The 19,819-nt window shown below is 40.8% G+C and overlaps 1 protein-coding gene across 1 annotated transcript in view; it reads left to right on the plus strand.

Moving 5' to 3' along the window:
- The window catches only part of GALNT16 (polypeptide N-acetylgalactosaminyltransferase 16), a 61,685-nt gene that overhangs the window by 24,195 nt on the left and 17,671 nt on the right, over positions 1-19,819 (plus strand). The window contains exons 3-10 of the mRNA XM_063439170.1: positions 687-785; positions 1,819-1,886; positions 4,569-4,634; positions 7,031-7,152; positions 7,442-7,529; positions 7,663-7,747; positions 8,207-8,310; positions 15,084-15,210. Coding sequence (XP_063295240.1) covers positions 687-785; positions 1,819-1,886; positions 4,569-4,634; positions 7,031-7,152; positions 7,442-7,529; positions 7,663-7,747; positions 8,207-8,310; positions 15,084-15,210 — 759 coding nt within the window. The remainder of the gene's footprint in view (positions 1-686; positions 786-1,818; positions 1,887-4,568; positions 4,635-7,030; positions 7,153-7,441; positions 7,530-7,662; positions 7,748-8,206; positions 8,311-15,083; positions 15,211-19,819) is intronic.

The following is a 19,819-nucleotide window of genomic DNA, read 5'->3' on the forward strand; positions in this document are numbered from 1 at the left end:
GTGTTTACATTACTACCTAGGGACACCTCCAGTGGCTGTCACTCACATGGCCACTACAGCTTCCTGGGTCAGTGCTGCACTGTTTAGCCTCTCCGCCCTCTGCGTGGAGGAGCTGAACTTTCCCCATAGAGATGCATTGAGGAGAATTGAGAAGAACTGGAAGGTGATTTGGAAGAGGAACTGACACTTCCCTGTATTTTTAATATTATTTTTATTATTCTGTTTTGTCCTTATATTTAACAAATATGTATTCATAAGGCATGACACACACACACATATATATATTTATTTCAAAGTAGAAACCCACATCTATTTATTTTGCAACTGGGTACCTCCATCTTAGCTCCCTATCAATCATTGTAATAAGCTTCATCCATTGCACCTGGCAGTCGCACTTAGGAAGCATACAGAGGAGGAGAAATTAAATATTGTTTTATTCCGAATATTTGCTCTGGCTGACCTTCTACTGGACTGCGATGTCATTGTGCTTTTATTCAAAGATGCAAATTCTCGAGAAATAAAAGTTTCCCTTCAAACTACGAACCTGAGAATGAAAACCATTCATTATTTGTGGAAACATTGTGATATTTCCAGTGTTGCATAATCTATCATTTATTAAATACGATTGTATTAAAAGTGCTCTTTTGTGACTCAAGTTTTGCACATTTTTCCCCCCCAATAACTAGGTGTACCTCTGTACACTATGATTCCGACCTCCCTCCAACCAGCATCATCATCACCTTTCACAACGAGGCTCGCTCAACCCTCCTACGGACTATAAAGAGGTGGGTAGAATTCTGTGTTCTTGTAGATGGTGGAAAATCAGTGTTGGGATTGTTGGAGTATTCATTGAAATAGAATTTATACTTCGAAACATTCACAGCAGGAGTTACATCCCAGATTCACATATGTACAATGTCTACAAAATGGCTAAAATCCTCCTCATATAATAAAACACATTTGTTCTTTTAACTCCTATATTGCTTAAAGGCACACTCCAAGCACCATAAATCCTACAGTTTGCTATAGTGGCTATGTTTCCAGGAGTGCCCTGGCACATAACCCCTCCAATTACAAGAAGTCGAACTGGTCCACCAGGAGGTGCTCTCAACCTTCCCTGCTAATTCCAGAGAACCAGAAGTTCCTAAGCATGGACTTCCGTTAGCTTGTTTACTGACCGCAATTAGCTGTCACTTTAAACCAATGAGCCGGGTCCTGCACTGTAGGACTCGACTCGGGAGAACTAATAAAAGTATCTGCTTATGAACTTGCGTCTCTCCGGGTTTAGTAGTGGAGGTGGGGAGTTTCGCGGGGCAGACCTCAAAGACAAGCTGCTCAAAAACAGTTTGACTACTTAGGTCGGGGGAGCCAGGGCATGCAGCTTGACACCACAACCACTGCACGGCGCTGAAGAGGAGACAAGTCTGGAGATGCCTGTAAGGCTCAGGTAGGTATCAGACTATTATAAAAATGGAAAGATTGCTTATAGTGGCTCGGCTCCCCTCCCACTCCAACTAATTTTACAATGGGAGATGAATTGGAGCAGGCTTCCCCAAACTCCGGCCTTCCAGATGTTGCTGAACTACAACTCCCATGATTCTCAGCCTATCATCTTCATTCATAGAATCTTGGGAGTTGTAGTTTAGCAACATCTGGAGGGCCAGAGTTTGGGGAAGCCTGCTCCAATTCATCTCCCATTGTGAAATTAGTGGGAGGGGAGCGGGGGGGGGGGCATTAAATCCAAGAGACCCTTTTCAGGTTTTAAGTGAAGTATTGTTGTAAGAGGGCATTGTCCTTTCTTTTCTCTCTGTCTGACAGTGTTTTAATTCGAAGTCCTGCGAGTTTAATACAGGAGATTATTCTGGTGGATGACTTCAGCACAGATCGTGAGTACTTTCTGTTTTTACATCTCCGATTTAATCACCAACATAGAACAGGTTGCTTAGTCCCGTGGGAATAGAAGAGCTAGCATATTCTACAATGTGACTACAGAGGAGTCATGTTACTCAGTACAACAGATGGGGTCTGTGGTGTGTTTGAGTTTCTTATACAAATAATATAGCAGACAGAACCTTTACATGGTTAGCATGCACAACGTTGTCCATCTAAGGGGCCCATTTGATGACTACTAGACCGTGAATCATGGCAAATTTTAAACCGATAAGTAAAAAAATTCAGGACAACAAACCAAGTTAGGGGAGAAAAAACAGGTTTGTAGAACTCCTTCAGCTCTGATGTGTGTGTGTGCTTGTTTGTTTGTTATTGTGGTTGTTTTTGCTGTTGCTTCTACTGAAGAAATAGATAATAAAATCAGACAAAAGTGCATATCACAGATGCTGTTTAACCCCTTAAAGACCGTCAGGGCCATTCTCTAAAATAAGATTGCTCAAGTGGCTACACTGGAATCATAACTGACTTAGAGAATGTTCCCATTTTTACTACTTTGGCCCTTAATTTGAAATTCACTTGGCATTCTCACGTCCGTAAATAAACCGTTTAATTCTAATCTGGTATTTTTGAGAGTAAGGAATGCTCTGTTTATTTAGCTCTGGCATTTCCATGAATTCATGCCGTCTTTTAATTAAGTAGAACGTTCCGTTTTAGAATAGAATTTTCAAAGAACAGATTGATAAGACAACATAGTTACTGGTTCTTGAAGGAGTGAATTATGATAAGGAAGCTATGTGCAGCGGTGGGGAGAGATTTGTCAAGGCAAAACGTGCTGTTTTTGGACAAAGAAGTAAATGAGGTGTAATCACCTCGTAAACCAATTAACAGTAGCAACCATTGTGTCTTGATAATCCTCCTCCATAGTGAGGTGTGTTGCAATGCTAGATGCTACGATGAGTAAAACCGGAATGAATGTAGTCTTTTAATATTGCTAGTAGACTTACAATGTACAATACGCACATGCGCACACATACACACAGACTCCCATAGCATAATTGTGATAAATATGGTGAGTATGCGATGACTAATTAGATGCACTGCCATGAATCTGCATCAAATATAGTTCAACACTGGATTAATTCTCCTTTTAATAGTTGTCTGTATAAGTAGTTAATATATTGGATATACTAAAAGAATAAAACTGTACACGATCAGTGATTAAAATAACAGTACCACTTCTGGAAAATGCGTTTCACCTTGCTGGCTTCATTGGTTGGACACTAAATCAAACACTGTCTAACCCAGGGATAGTCAACCTTTTAATACCTACAGCCCACTTTTGAATCTTTATTGATGGTAAATATTTGTTACCGCCTACTAGTCCTGCAGTAACTAATTTTATAGTGCAAGTGCGATTTATTTATTTATATTTTTAGAAAGTTGTTTTTTTAACCCCTTAAGGACAGATGACGGATATATTCCGTCATGATTCCCTTTTATTCCAGAAGTTGTGTCCCTAAGGGGTTAAATATGTACTTAAATTTATATTTTTGTTTCCTTTTTTTTCTATTTTCTATTCTACTTTTTTTCTGTGTGTGTGTGTGTGTGAGGAGTGCTTTATGTGGGTGAGTAATGCAGTGTGTGTGTGGGCGAGTAATGCAGTGTGTGTGTGAGTGTGTGTGAGGTGCTGTGTGTGAGATGATTCTTGTATTAAAAATTGTTTTGAGGTGACAGTTGTCCTTTAAATGACAGATCACATAACCCAATCTCATGTTATCTACTAACCCATAAGATTTATTCAATACATTGTTCATTGTAGATAATTGACAATAGATTTGGGATTTTGGGTAAACTTAGGCAGTCTAGAAACACTAGCCAAAATAAAAAATGTAAATGTATCTGTTGATTTTTAAGAGATATCTTTTGCAAGCAACCTATAATGTAGCTATTACTCCAGTTTTTACATTTTTGCTTATATTTTATGTTGTTTCATGACCTCATCCCAGTATACCTTGAATTAAGCTTTAGTTAAGAAGATCTGGGGACCTATCAGAAATATATTTCTTGATATAGATTTTTTCTTTTTAATGTATGTGTATGTGAATTCAAATATTTCTGGATATTTAAAATAGGTAGAAAAATATGTACAGATGCCGGCAGTGATATAGCTTCTTAAATTCAAATTAGAACACCCCGTCTACTTCTAGAAACACTAATAGTGGGTATATTTGATTTATTTAAACCCTATTTATTATTTTAAGTTTGTAATTTTGCATCTTATTGAATAAAGTTAAAGTATCCTATAATTGTAAAAATACATTTTTTTTTATTTTTTTATTCTATTTTGCAATAAATAAAGTCTTCTCCTCTTTTAGCCAGAGATGCTCTGTAGTAAAGTCTCACTTTGATATAGCTGAAATGTAATTTGAGTTCTGCATTGATACTACCGATGCAGCCGTGTGACGTGCAGTGAGGCTGTGTGTGATCAGATGAGTTTGGATGCACTTTAGCTGAAAGGATTAGTGCTGTCAGTCTGATTAATATGATAATAAGTGAAAGCAGAGCCTTGATTTGGAAGCACACTTGGGAGCTCTTGCTACGCGGTGAATCACAATTGCAATGTGCCAATTATTTGTGTCTTGCCTATCTCCTTTTTTTTTTTTTTTTTTTTTTCATAGCGGATGATTGCCAACTCCTCACGAAAATCCCAAAGGTTAAATGCATGAGAAACAGTAGAAGAGAAGGTAAGTTCTCCTTAATGTGCACCTACCTGTGAATGCCTTGTGTTGTCCTTGGCAGACCAGAGCTCTCCATCTCACTGTCCATCAGGCTAAATGTGAAACATCCTCCGCTATTTGAACAGAATGAGTGAGGATTATGGGATTGGGAACCCCAATGATGCAATGCTGATGGGAAGATTTTCCTTAGTAGCTCATCCCAAACATTCTTAGTGGTAAATTGCAATTGAAGTGATTTAATGCACCCAGTACTCAAATTTCTAAACCCAAAATGTTCAGAAACTGTAGATGGCCTTAAAGTGGATCTGGCATTTTTCTGGAAGAAGACCGTTCCTCATTCCCGCAACACAGTAACTGCTTCTAAAGTGGTTATAGGGATAACTAGTGTAGCAGACGTAAGTGAAAAAAAAATACTTCCCATTGCTGCACTTTCAGATTCAGGGCAATCTCACTGCGCTGTAATACCTCAAGCGTGTTCAACATGCTAGCTCAGGCATAAGTACAGAAATCTGGTATGAGCTTACACGTGCATAACATGGCACAAGAATTGCATCAGTAAGTCCCTATTGGACTTAGATAAACCGAAAGATAGAGAAGACACTTATTAATGATATTTTTATTGTTGCTTTAAAAGCTAAATCAAACTGTCTTAATACTAAATCTTCATCAAAATTACAATTGTTGCCTTTACAATATTTTGCTAATGTGTATCCAAATAAGGATATGTATTGGCAAATTTATAAAAAGTTTTTACAGTATCAATGTTTTTAAATCATGGTTAAATGCCAAGACAGCTGGATACAAAACTAGAAGCCAAACCCACAGAGTAAACTTTAGAATACTAGATTTTTGGCAAGAACGCATTGTGCATACATCTGTGTATTGTGTCTTGTATGCGTTGCATGTACCAGATTGAAACAGGCTATTCTTTAAGCACACTAAGAAATGCATTTTAGGATTTGTGCACATATGATGTGTACAAGTAGGATTCAGATCAGAAGTCCACTACATGGTGTGTGCAGGTAGGAAGGCTCTGTATGGAGCAGACATGTAGGAAGAGAGTCTCCTGTTTGTGTGCAGGTTGGGAGGCCCCTGTATGCTGTGGGCAGGTAGGGAGGCCCCTGTGTGGTGTGTGCAGGTTTGGAAACCCTTTTATGGTGTGGGCAGGTAGGGAGGCCCCTGTATGGTGTGGGCAGGTAGGGAGGCCCCTGTATGGTGTGGGCAGGTAGGGAGGCCCCTGTATGGTGTGGGCAGGTAGGGAGGCCCCTGTATGCTGTGGGCAGATAGGAAGGCCCCTCTATGGTGTGGGCCGGAAGGAAGGCCCCACTCTGGTGGGGGCAGGTAGGAAGGCCCCGCTCTGGTGTGGGCAGGTAGGAAGGCCCCGCTCTGGTGTGGGCAGGTAGGAAGGCCCCGCTCTGGTGTGGGCAGGTAGGAAGGCCCCGCTCTGGTGTGGGCAGGTAGGAAGGCCCCGCTCTGTTGTGGGCAGGTAGGAAGGCCCCTCTTAGGCGTGGGAAAGTCAGGATGCCCTTCTTTGGTGTGGCAGGTGGGGAGGCCCCTCTGTATTGTGGGCAGGTCGGAAGGCCCCTGTATGGTGCAAGCAGATAAGGACCATGTATGGTGTGTGGGAAGGTAAGAAGGATACTGTATGACTTGGTGCACTGATAAGAAGCCCCCTTCCCTCCAAGCAGTGCACAGGTATGAGATCCACATCAGGCAAAAGTATGAAAACAACTGATTAAACATTCCTCTGAAGGGGGTTGCAAAAGTGTTTTACTGAAGGATATGGAGGTGTGATATGAATATGAATGGACGATGAACACAGGCAGGGAGTGCAGTGTGTTTCTGGACCATTGAATTTCAGGGCCCGGAGGTGACTGTCACCCTTAGTTTGCCAGCCTGGGATTTTCAATATGCAAATTACACTGTGTGTACTCTGTGAAATTCCTCAGTGTCTGATATGCAGGAATGTTTCCTGTGGGACATGCAGAGGAATGTTCAATGTAAGGATACCCTAAGCTGTCTGTGCAGTGTTGGAATTCTCTGTATTAACGTGGAGTCCTTGAACTCATTAAAATTATTTGAATTGCCATTGGGAGGTCTAACAATACTTTTGTTATGCCAGTAACCCCAGCGGTGTGCACGGAGGTACATCGTAATACTGTATGTGCAATTTACAGCACATAATAAGCTTGTAAAGTCACTGCATTGAAAGCGTCTTTTAGTGTTGCATTGTATTTTTTATTTTTATATAAACATACATTTTATTAGAGAAATATAAGGCACAAGTATCAATATGGAGTATCACATGTATTGTTCGTTAGTATTTATATATTGTTTACCAAAAACATTTTGTATGCTACATAACAATGATTTCCTTTTTCTTTTTTTCTTCTTATCTTCAGGACTGATCCGGTCAAGAGTTCGAGGAGCAGATGTTGCCACTGCTCCGATCCTCACCTTTCTAGACAGCCACTGTGAGGTCAATAATGAGTGGCTTCAACCTCTACTCCAGCGAGTGAAGGAGGTGAGTGAGGTTCTCAGTGGTGTGTCTGCTGTGGCTGTGTTGTATGTGAAGTGTGCCATTCAGCGTGCATGTGTTTTTAAGTTACTGTTCAACAGCGTGGTTGGGTGGGAGTTCACTTCACCATGGTCCACTACTGTCTTTTTTGGTCAACATTAATGATGTGCTTTCTGTGAGATGTGCCGTTTAGAAATGCATGCATTTTTATTTTATTTATTTATTTTAGTTGACCTGTGTCATACTAGTGGGGCGGGTTGTCAAGTGGGTCAGTCTTCTCCTTTGCTATTTCTAGGATCACACTAGGGTTGTGAGTCCCATCATCGACGTAATCAGCCTAGACAACTTTGCTTACCTGGCCGCATCTGCAGATCTCCGGGGTGGTGAGTTACGGGGAAATAGTTTTGTGGAATACTGTGCAAATACTTGAAGTCATTACTTTGTCTTCTTTCTCAAGGTTTCATTGTGTTCAAGGTAACGTTTCCTCTCTTAGAATCCCTTGTGCTTTTTGCTTAGGATTTGACTGGAGCCTCCATTTCAAGTGGGAACAAATCCCCATTGAACAGAAGATGTCTCGCACTGATCCAACTTCCTCTATAAGGTATAGGTATAGCCCTCCAATTACACAGGCAAGGCTACAGTGTCTGCATCCTTTCTCTACAATACCTTTTTGCTTCAAAGTGGAAACATGATGGGATTTATTAAATCAATATTTGTGGATCAGGATACAATTTGTTTTATCAACATTCTCATTGCAATATAATCAAATCAAACATCTCGTGGTCTTGTCATTGCTCAAAGCGCTTTTTCTTTTTTGTTTTCGATTTGTCAGAAAAGTCATGTGGGCAGCCTCGAACTGTTAAGTCATTAACTTCAGTATATGTCAGTTCTGCACATGCCTCTACTTTGAGAACTTTAATATTACTTTTTTTTCTTTTCTTATTGATGGCATTTGGGATTTGACAATTGCATTCTGGGCAAACTTGTGAATTGTGTCTCCTATTATTAGATTAACCAAAAGCCCAGTGCAGAGGCTTAACGCCCTCTTACGTTTTTCTAGGACTCCTGTCATTGCTGGGGGGATTTTTGTCATCGACAAATCCTGGTTCAACCAACTTGGGAAATATGACACTCAGATGGACATTTGGGGAGGAGAGAACTTTGGTGAGTTCATAACCTTGAAGATTCCATGTGTCTGTGTTGGATCCTCACAATCCAGTTTCCTACTGAATTCTAGACAGAAGAGGTTATTATTTTGATGAACTCATAAACCCCCAAAGTGTAAATTTACTAAACTGTGAATTCAAAGCAAATGTAGTCAAGAGTAGCCAATCTGAAAGCATAACTGACTTAGAGAATGTTTCTAGTGCGGTAAGTTTGACCTTAAATTTGAAACAAACTTCAATTAATTTCACTTTGAATTCTTACTCTTGTGGATAACCTTTTTTGGAGCAGGTCACATGCAAACTTGATTAATTTTTAAGATTTTATGTACTTGCTGGCAGGTAAAGTGAAATTGGCTAGAGGCAAATGCTTATATGCCCCGAAGTGTTATCTGGAGCGTTTCTGAAGACTGTGTAGAACAGAGATTGCGAGGTGATTAATAGCCTACATCAGGCGTATGACTGCAGGTTTTCCACCGGTGGAGACATTAATAGAGACGTGAGCAATTGCTTTAGTACATGTATAGGTGTCTGCCTAGAAGCCAATGAAAATCTGTGCAGACAGATGTCTTTGGTGAGAAATAAAGTGGTGTAGGCGGCGTGATGATATTATCTTCTCTCCGCACAGCCTGGTAATATGATGACATAACACATTATTTTTATCCACGGATATTTGTTCTTACAACAAAAGCAGTAATACTTCTATTATATATGTGATGAGGGACTACTGACTTGACACAATGCTCAGTTATGTATTGTTCCGTGTAAGTTAGATTTTCTGGATTTATTTGTGGTTTATCTGTTAGGTCAACAGCAGAGGAAAGAAAAATGGTAATGAGTTAATGAGAAAAAAAACAGAATTAAGCAATAAGCCGAATGCTTTGTGTCTTGAAATTGTGAATGTTCCTATAATTATAGGTGCCCAAAGGAAATTACTCTCAAACAATGGTGACTGAATTGTAGGGGCGGTGGAGCAGCAGTCCCCAATTCTTTCATTGCTAAGAGAGAAAAAAAATTAAAAATCATTGAATGCTAAGGACTATTGCTAAGTGTGTGTTATAACTGAGAGGCTAAGAAACGAATCATGTTATTTTTTTTGAGGCATTTTTGTAGAAGCAATCCATGTTCTTGGTAAACCCATTCATACATGCAAAGTCTGCTCTAACAGAATTTCTGATGTCACTTAAGAGCTTTGCATTGGGACACCAGATCCAGGATGACCCAAAAGACCAGCCCGATTGGGACCTCTTTAAGGTGTTTGGAGGTTCCCAAATGAAAACTATAGGTTTATATTGTTGAAAAGGATGTGATGTCTCACTGGGTCTTGGGATTAGCAGGTAGATCCCAACAAATCAAGGCATATCGCCCAATTTCTGGAGTGGAGCCTAGCGCCTCATCGTCTTTAAACTTCATCAGCTGCCACTGCTGTCAAAAACCATTGCGTGTGCCATGAGATTTTGTTTGGAATGTTATTACAAGTGTCAAAGGACATTATTACAAGATTGGGAGTATTAAAAAATATGTTGTTAATGAGACTAGGCAGTGGTTTGCCTTCCGAGCTGCATGTGCCCTTTCTGCTGTGGGGTGATAAATATTGCGGTCATTGGAATGGAGCCTCTTTGACTCCTGTACACGTAAATTTCTGGGTTAGAAAAACGTTTTCACAGTAATAATTATTATATTGAACCTGTACATTGAACTAAAGCTAACGGCAAAATATTTATCTTTGCTGATGGCTCTGTCCAAAGGTGTAAATGGAAACTGATATTTAGGAATTTAGTGCTATGTAAGGTGACCCAATCGATAAATCAGCTGATTTGTATGCGTTACATAGAAAATTCCTGGCAAGAGACAGACTAAGGAGGCTGGGATCTGAAGGAAACACAACTAGATAGGTAGCTTTAATCTAGTGAGACTGGCTTGTTCTACACCGGAGGCAGTATGTAAAGGTCAGCGCATGAAACAGACTGAGATCAAAAACAGCTGTTGTAAAGTCCAGAAGTAAAAAAATAAATAAAAAAAAAAAAAATAGAATTATGAAATAAAAAATAAAATGAAGTGAATATTTACTTGGAGTGTTTTGATAATGTAACTTTTTAGGCACCTACTTCTTAGGAGTTAGTTAATGAACAAATACTTTTAAATAAAGCTAGATTATCAGTTTGTTACATCTGTGTGTGTGTGTGTGTAGGGATATCTATAAACCCTTTAAATATAAGGCTGTCTGGCTTCGTTGAAAAACCTCTTTGATAGTTGATTTTGAAACTGTATTCCATCAAAATGACGATTGTGTTGGCACAAAACAAAGTATCAGCAAGTACAGCCAACGTCCTACGATGAAGTGATGAATATGTCATGGTGGGATGTGTACCAAGTTATAATGAATTGCATGTAAGCAGTTGCAAAAGGGAAAAAAATATAATTCTCCCAAGTATATCCTTTTTCAAATGATAACCTGTTTAGATGTCTCTCTTGTTTGGTGCTCAAATTGTAAGTGTCACAATCTATGCAAAAAAATTATATATTAAGGTGAGCGCCCCTAAAACGGACTGCCTATCTTATGCATGAATAATCTGTATTGTCAAAGAAATGAGGAAAGTACGTTGGAAGGGATGGAACGCGCCCACAGACCATGTTTGGTCCTCGTTGAATTCCTATGCTATATAATAGTTTGCTTGTGGGGGTTGCCGGCTGGTCTCGTAGTGGGTTGTGTTTTTATTTTTTTTACTTTCCCAGATCTGTTAGTGACCTTGACGGACCCACTTTTGTTCCCAATCTACTCCTCTACTTCCTAATCATGTGGTGGAGCCCCCTGAAGCTCTGACCTGTATTGGTCTTTAATGTTAAATAATGCTTGCCAGAACGCGCGCAAGATGGACTTTAAGTTTCTAGTTTTCTAATGAGGTTTTATGGCATGGGAACTCCTAATCGTTAGTTCTTTATGATATTGCACGAAGCTGTTTTTAAATTATTATTATTATTTTGTTTGCCCTTTAGCGCTTGTTCATTTAAATTTAAAATATTCTGCAGCTTTGAATCAAAAATCTTAGTCCTGTTTATTTCACTCTCTGTCAAACGCACCTCTGGATTCTGTGATAATTTTGGAGATAGTTTTCTGGTTTGGAAGCTCGATGAATGCTACCTGCAGTTACCTCTCAATACATTGCTTGATAACTCCATGCTTGATCTTAGTCCTGATGTCTAAGAGGCAGAATTCCTTAACAATCTTTTGCGATATTCTATATCTTTTGTAGGAACAAAAAATGGCTGAAATGCCATTTAGAAACGACTTGTACCAATATGGCCATCCTGAGTGATGTAAAAAATATAACTTTAGCTTCATCTTACACCCAATTTTCATCAGTTCCAATAGCTCAGAGAAAATCTCTCAACTGCAAAATACTTTGTTAAAACTGGTCCACATTCCAGTACTATAACCAGGGTTAGAATGTTTTTATGGACACCATAATGCCAGGAGCCATGGCCTTCTAGCCACCAGGTCTAAATGTCATTGGACCATCTATATTAGAGCCATATTTATATGACGGATGGTCCAGGCAAAGGTGGCTGTAGCTCCTATGAGGTCGTTGACATTAATATATTGTTTTAGGATTTTTTTTCCCCACCGCCTTGTGTATTGAAGAAATCCGTAGCGGATTTATGATGGATATTCTGTCAAAAATAAAATTAACACATTTCACTACCTGGCAACTCAATGGGTTAAAAACATAAAATCTGTCATCAAAGTGCCACTTTGAGCCCATTTCTCTCTTTTTATTTTTTTATTATTTATTTTTCATGTGCTCAGATTAACATCAAGCACGCAGAGCTACAACAGCTTCTGCCGCATTTTCATAACATTTTGCAGTGTAGACAGCACACATTTTTTTTTATAGAACATGAGGAATACAGGCAGTTAAACATAAAGGTTGTATAGTTTAGCATGCTAGACTGAACGAGCTTTTGACATGGCTAGTCTCGTTATGATTGTAAGTCTTAAGGTACACTTTTTAAAAGATACAATAATATTCAAGAGACACAGGCTAGCTATTTGTGAGGAACAAAACTGTTGATTCCTGGCTAGCATGACATATTTTCACAGGCTGGTTGCCAGTAAGGCTAGTTAGCCGAGCCACTCCAAGGCAGCGATTATGACCTTCCTTGCTGCGCATAAACCTGCTAGATCTTGCTAAGTGAAACTCATTTTATGTCGAGAATAATAAAGTAAAGTAGAAAAGGACTGCCTCGAACTATAAAGCAGGATTATCAACGCAGCGCTGATGCAGTGTTAATAACCGTATTTTTAAACGTTTTGTTACAAGCTATACACATGGCGGGATTGAAAAGGCATGGTACCAGAGATTAAGTCCTGGACCCCACTCTTCCTCAGCCGATACCCTGCGTGGGTTGAGTAAAGTCCTTGTGCTATAACCTCTGTGTCAGGCTTGTTGGGACTCCATCGTGGATACGTCTGATCGCTATGCGGCGGTTGCCGAAACCTGGTGTGCAGACTTTGCGATGTCTGGACCTGTGTAGGCTGCTATTACTGGGAAACCGGACTCCTTCTTTCAGTGTATGGGGTCGCCCCCAGCCACAAGTGCCTGCTTGTACCTGCCTCCTGCCAGCGGACAGGCAGTGAAGTTCCCCATTCTGGCCCGGGCCTTTGGTCTTTCTTCGTGCTTGTGTTCGTTGTTGCCTGGAGCGCACCAACCGAGAGAGCAGCTTGTGGGCGATGATTCGCCTTCCTCCATAGAGTCTTCTGGGGAGGCGGGAATGAGATGGCTTGGCAGAGGTCATGTGTGGTCAAGCTGCTGCGGCACGCTTTGGTGTTTGAAGATGGGGCCGATAGCGGGGTGGGCATGCCGCCATGTTGAGTTGCGACCCGGCGTCGGATGGGCTGGCACCTCGCTCCCAACCTCGCGTGCAGCAGGTGAGTTACGAAGGGCGGCTCTGCGTTCCAGGCGCTGCCAGAACTCCCGGCATACGCGATAAAACCGCAACTCGAAGCAGGCTTTCCATGTCTGAGGCTCCGATTCCCCCTGAGACTGTGGAGGTTGTGGTTTGGCGGCCATCCTGTGTTCGCCTGCCTGTTTGAGCCCATTTCTCTTTTTAATTTTTTTATATATTAAACAGAGATGACTCACTGTTTAAACTATTTATCTGCCTCAAACTCTCCATAATGCTCTAGATGTGTTTCCAGCCATTGGGTGAAGCTGGAGTCTCTAGTGTATACTTGGATTTCTAGGTTACTTGGAGCAACAAATGCATTTTCAGCACAGAATGTTAATTGTGTTCAGTCGTGTTCTGGAACTCCAGGCCCAGACATTAGACTTGTAAATCCAAAGCTATATAGATATTAACTCTCCACAGGCCTAAAATCTCATTACACAGATTTATTTAGCATTAGCTTTATTGAAGCAGGGTTTTAAGAAGAGGATCGCAGGATTATCTATGAAACCGGCACTTGTGATTCAGTTTTCAGAAGAACTAAATTATTTATTTTACAGTAAAGGCAAGCAGACACTTATGCTTAGACGTACCGATCATAATTTTCTCAAGCACCGGCTGGCCAAAAATAGATTGCGGTTGGTTGTAAAACTCCCATAATGCTTTGCCAGCTGTAAAGGGACACTCCACTGCCCAAGTACAAAATTAAAAAAAAAATCACTGTTTAGTAGATATACATCCCAAATGAAAACTTGCATGCATTTAATTATGTATTTTTTATTGGGGATATATATAAAATCAGCTTGCAATTTTAGAGAGTTTGCAAAGGTCTGCTGCCTTTGCAAGGTCTCCCCTTCTAACCCCGCCCAGTTTTTCTGTGGAAGTCTTTGTAAGCCAGGTGTCCTGGGCAATTGCTGCCTCTTGAGGTTAGCTGCATTGAGCTAACAAAACCAGGAAGTAACTTAACCTGTTGTCTGCTTGAAAGCCAAAGGGGTGTAACCAATATGAACGTGTAAATTTCTATTGAAATCTGAACTTTTTGCAAAATCAAATAAGAGGACACACTTTTCATACATGATGCTTTTCAGTAACCTAAAGTGGTTTAAGGGTCTGGAGTGACCCTTTAAGGTTAGGGATCTACATTTTGGGATTCCAAGCTACACAGGGTACATGTTGTTACTTTAAAGGTGCTTAAATATAATGGTGACATCAGTCACAATGCCTTCGTTACCCTGAATGTCTCAAACACAGCTGCACATATTCTTCTACTGTCAGACCAACCACCAGGCCTAACGGACCGAAAATGTGTTTTACCCCAGCGGAAAGTAAATGGGATTACTACTGCATGTGCAATGGCGTGTTTTCTTAAAATAGACGTATATTGTCCTGACAAAGATTTAAAATTTGAATGCAATCTGCCTCACATTACACCTGAGTGGCATTGTAGGGTGGGGGGAAAAAGGAGTAATGTCTACATTTGCCGTGGCTATGCTACCATTAAAGATTTATTGTAATTTAATATTCGGTTTAAATTACCATTTTTAATTAAAATTTAAATCGTTGTTCCTCACTTGACTTTAGTCAAACAAACATGGCTGCAGCGTTGAAGTCTAAGCACCATATGTTAGAGGCAGATTTAGAAATGGGTTTTATTTGGGGATTTTCACCCAGATCAATAAAAATCTATTTATTAAGATATATAGATCTAGATATCGGATGGTGTCCTGCCGCTAAAGACCTGATTATTGTCATATAATCTCTTAGAATTCTCATAAATATTAACATTGTGATATACATTGGTCTCAGTTGATGAATATTTTGTTACAGAGCTGTCTTTCCGTGTCTGGATGTGTTCTGGAAGCTTGGAAATTGTGCCTTGCAGCCGCGTTGGACATGTCTTTAGAAAACGTCACCCCTATGAGTTCCCAGATGGAAACGCGTTGACTTACATAAAGTACGTACGAACAGGTGCTCTGCACTTAAGTTATTCACTGTCTGCAACACTGAATTTTACATTGTTGCCATTTGTTAAAGTAAATGTGCATGGATGATCATTGATTAGCCTTTTTTCTATCACACTCCCTGATTTATTTTTAATTGAGAAAAATCATTATCACGCAATCCGTTTAACATGGTTGGATTCAGGGATGCAGGCTTCAGCATCCTCCAATATCTAATCCTTAGATTAAGCAGTATTCCCCCGTGGCAGCCAATAGATCTGAAAACCAAAAGGAAAAATAAAAAGAGGAATCGTCACGTTCAAAATTACTCCATTGAGTAAAGCATCCAAAATTGCCTATAACTTGTATTCACCTTTTTTTTCCCAAGTGATGCTTTTACTTTGATTTATTCACTTGTTTCTTTTATATATGTATACTTAAAATGTGGCAGTTTATCACAATCTAGTTCAGTCCATGGTTTATATACAGGGAGTGCAGAATTATTAGGCAAGTTGTATTTTTGAGGATTAATTTTATTATTGAACAACAACCATGTTCTCAATGAACCCAAAAAACTCATTAATATCAAAGCTGAATATTTTTGGAAGTAGTTTTTAGTTTTTTTTTAGTTATAGCTATTTTAGGGGGATATCTGTGTGTGCAGGTGACTATTACTGTGCATAATTATTAGGCAACTTAACAAAAAACAAATATATACCCATTTCAATTATTTATTTTTACCAGTGAAACCAATATAACATCTCAACATTCACAAATATACATTTCTGACATTCAAAAACAAAACAAAAACAAATCAGTGACCAATATAGCCACCTTTCTTTGCAAGGACACTCAAAAGCCTGCCATCCATGGATTCTGTCAGTGTTTTGATCTGTTCACCATCAACATTGCGTGCAGCAGCAACCACAGCCTCCCAGACACTGTTCAGAGAGGTGTACTGTTTTCCCTCCTTGTAAATCTCACATTTGATGATGGACCACAGGTTCTCAATGGGGTTCAGATCAGGTGAACAAGGAGGCCATGTCATTAGATTTTCTTCTTTTATACCCTTTCTTGCCAGTGGAGTACTTGGATGCGTGTGATGGAGCATTGTCCTGCATGAAAATCATGTTTTTCTTGAAGGATGCAGACTTCTTCCTGTACCACTGCTTGAAGAAGGTGTCTTCCAGAAACTGGCAGTAGGACTGGGAGTTTAGCTTGACTCCATCCTCAACCCGAAAAGGCCCCACAAGCTCATCTTTGATGATACCAGCCCAAACCAGTACTCCACCCAGTGGTGTATCCTGGTTTTGTGCTGCCCTAGGCAGGACAAAACTCAGGCACCCCCCCCCGCGCCACCCCCACCCAACCTTTACCCCGTCCCGCATTCTAAATACACACACACACATTCACTGACAGATACGCATACACTCGCTAACAGAAACACACACACTAACAGACACACTCACACTAACAGACACACTCACACACTCACACTCACACTCAGTAACAGACACACACACTCAGTAACAGACACGCACTAACAGACACGCACTAACAGACACGCACTAACAGACACGCACTAACAGACACGCACTAGCAGACACGCACTAGCAGACACGCACTAGCAGACACGCACTAGCAGACACGCACTAGCAGACACGCACTAGCAGACACGCACTAGCAGACACGCACTAGCAGACACGCACTAGCAGACACACACTAGCAGACACACACACTCACTAACATACACACACACAGTCACACACACAGACACACTCACAGGCAAACACACTAACAGACACACTCACACTCAGTAACAGACACACTCACACGCACTAACAGACACGCACTAACAGACACGCACTAACAGACACGCACTAACAGACACGCACTAACAGACACGCACTAACAGACACGCACTAACAGACACGCACTAACAGACACGCACTAACAGACACACACTCAGTCACTAGCAGACACACACACACACTCACTAACATACACACACTCAGTCACTAGCAGACACACACTCAGTCACTAGCAGACACACACACACACACTCACTAACACACACACACACACACAGTCAGACACACACACACACACACCCTCACAGGCAAACACACTAACAGACACACTAACAGACACACACACTAACAGACACACACACACACACTCACTAACAGACACACACACTCACTAACAGACACACACACTCACTAACAGACACACATTCACTAACAGACACACACACACTCACACTCACTAACAGACACACTCACACTCACTAACAGACACACACACACTCACTAACAGACACACATTCACTAACAGACACACATTCACTAACAGACACACATTCACTAACACACACATTCACTAACAGACACACATTCACTAACAGACACACACACTCACACTCACTAACAGACACACACACACACACTCACTAACAGACACTCACTCACTCACATTAACACTTTTTTTTATTTTTATTTTTACTTCAACCCCCCCCCAGCCTCCTTACCTTTGGGAATGCTGGGGGGGGGGGGCATCTTTTCCCTGGTGGTCCAGTGGCTGCTGGGCTGCTGATGGGCGGTCGGGCGGCGCTCTTGGGCGGCTGGCGAGGGAGCACTTCATCTGAGCTGTCTGCTCAGCTCCCTCGCACGCCGCACAGTGAGGCTGGGAGGCGGAGCCGGAATATGACGTCATATTCCGGCTCCCAGCCTCACTCTGCGGCGCGCGAGGGAGCTGAGCAGACAGCTCAGATGAAGTGCTCCCTCGCCAGCCGCTCAAGAGCGCCGCCCGACCGCCCAGCAGCAGCCCAGCATGTCTGTTAGCCGCAAGGCTAACAAGACATTTGCCTTGGGCATTTGGAGGGCGGCTTTTTTTGCCGCCCCCTAGAAAATGCCGCCCAAGGCAAATGCCTTGTTTGCCTCGCGGCTAATACGCCCCTGACTCCACCTCCACCTTGCTGGCGTCTGAGTCGGACTGGAGCTCTCTGCCCTTTACCAATCTATCCATCTGGCCCATCAAGACTCACTTTCATTTCATCAGTCCATAAAACCTTAGAAAAATCCGTCTTGAGATATTTCTTGGCCCAGTCTTGACGTTTCAGCTTGTGTGTCTTGTTCAGTGGTGGTCGTCTTTCAGCCTTTCTTACCTTGGCCATGTCTCTGAGTATTGCACACCTTGTGCTTTTGGGCACTCCAGTGATGTTGCAGCTCTGAAATATGGCCAAACTGGTGGCAAGTGGCATCTTGGCAGCTGCACGCTTGACTTTTCTCAGTTCATGGGCAGTTATTTTGCGCCTTGGTTTCTCCACACGCTTCTTGCGACCCTGTTGACAGATACCGGCGGCACAGAATTCTCTTCAATACCCTTTCCTTGTTTCTGGGTTTTTTTTCTCTCCATCACCTCGGTGGGGGGCCCACACCGAGGCAGGTACTCTTCATTTCTGTTTATGTATTTAGTTTTTTGTTGTGTATATATATTTTTTTGTTGTATATTCTTTTTAGATTAGTTTTTTATTTTTATGATTTATTTTGCAGCTGCTTCTGATACCGTATGTGATACTTTGTACTCTTTACACAGAGTCAAGTGACAGATTAGCGTCTGCACTACACTTTGTTTTGTGTTATATAGAGTAAGTTAATTGATACAACGTTCACCAAAGTGGATCCATGCACACATAGTACTGTGTGATATTTATTTACACACATTGTGACTTTTTATTTGACTCAATATTCTGTTTGATTTTTAAATAAATACATACATTTTTTGTACAAGTGCTAAATCATAGTATATGCATTAGTCCTTTATTGATATATTTATTTCTGAGCGCACATACTTTTTTACCCTTTTGAGCTACCACTCATTTATAGACGCTTGTGTATGTATGTAGTTGCCAATCCCTAATATTTGTTATTCAATACACCTGATATCTCTATTTTTTCTATTGTCTATAAGGTTATACAAGCGCATTCATAGGTGTTCAGTTAGACTATTTTTTACTTACTTTTTATTTTTTATTTTTTATTTTCCAGTTGTTACCCTTTATATTTTCTGGTGTTCTTCGGGTTTAGGTGGTTTAATCCCGATTGCCCTAGGAATTGTGTATCAATATGGGTCTCAATAGTGTTGCCAACAGGCTAGATAGGAGAACAAATTTATTCAACGAAAAAATTTCGGGTAAAGTGGAAACTATTCCTAGTCCAGAAACTAACATACACAAACTGTTTTTCGAGTTGGAAAAAACCCTCAAGGCAGAAATGAGAGATTGGTGGGATAGTGCCCTCCTGAAAAAATATGTTGACAATAAATTTATCCCCAGAGGTCTTAGATTTGACAAACAGCCCTTCTTCAATGATAATATTTCGTTAGAAAAAGAATGGCTAGGGGCCCTAGATTCTTGCTCTTTTATATTAATGGATATTCTGGTTAGGTATAGAGAATCGAGACTCCTGGTTACTGAGAAGAAGATTGAAGATCTCCAGCAACAAATTGGCCAGATGCCTTCACAATCGACTGTCACTTCCAAATTAGATGAGTCTGTCAATCAAAGGCTGATTAAGTTTGAGACAGATCTAATAGCCCATAAAAATAATAAATTTCAAAGGG

The sequence above is a fragment of the Pelobates fuscus genome, chromosome 13 (assembly GCF_036172605.1).
Source record: "Pelobates fuscus isolate aPelFus1 chromosome 13, aPelFus1.pri, whole genome shotgun sequence".
Lineage (NCBI taxonomy): Eukaryota > Metazoa > Chordata > Amphibia > Anura > Pelobatidae > Pelobates > Pelobates fuscus.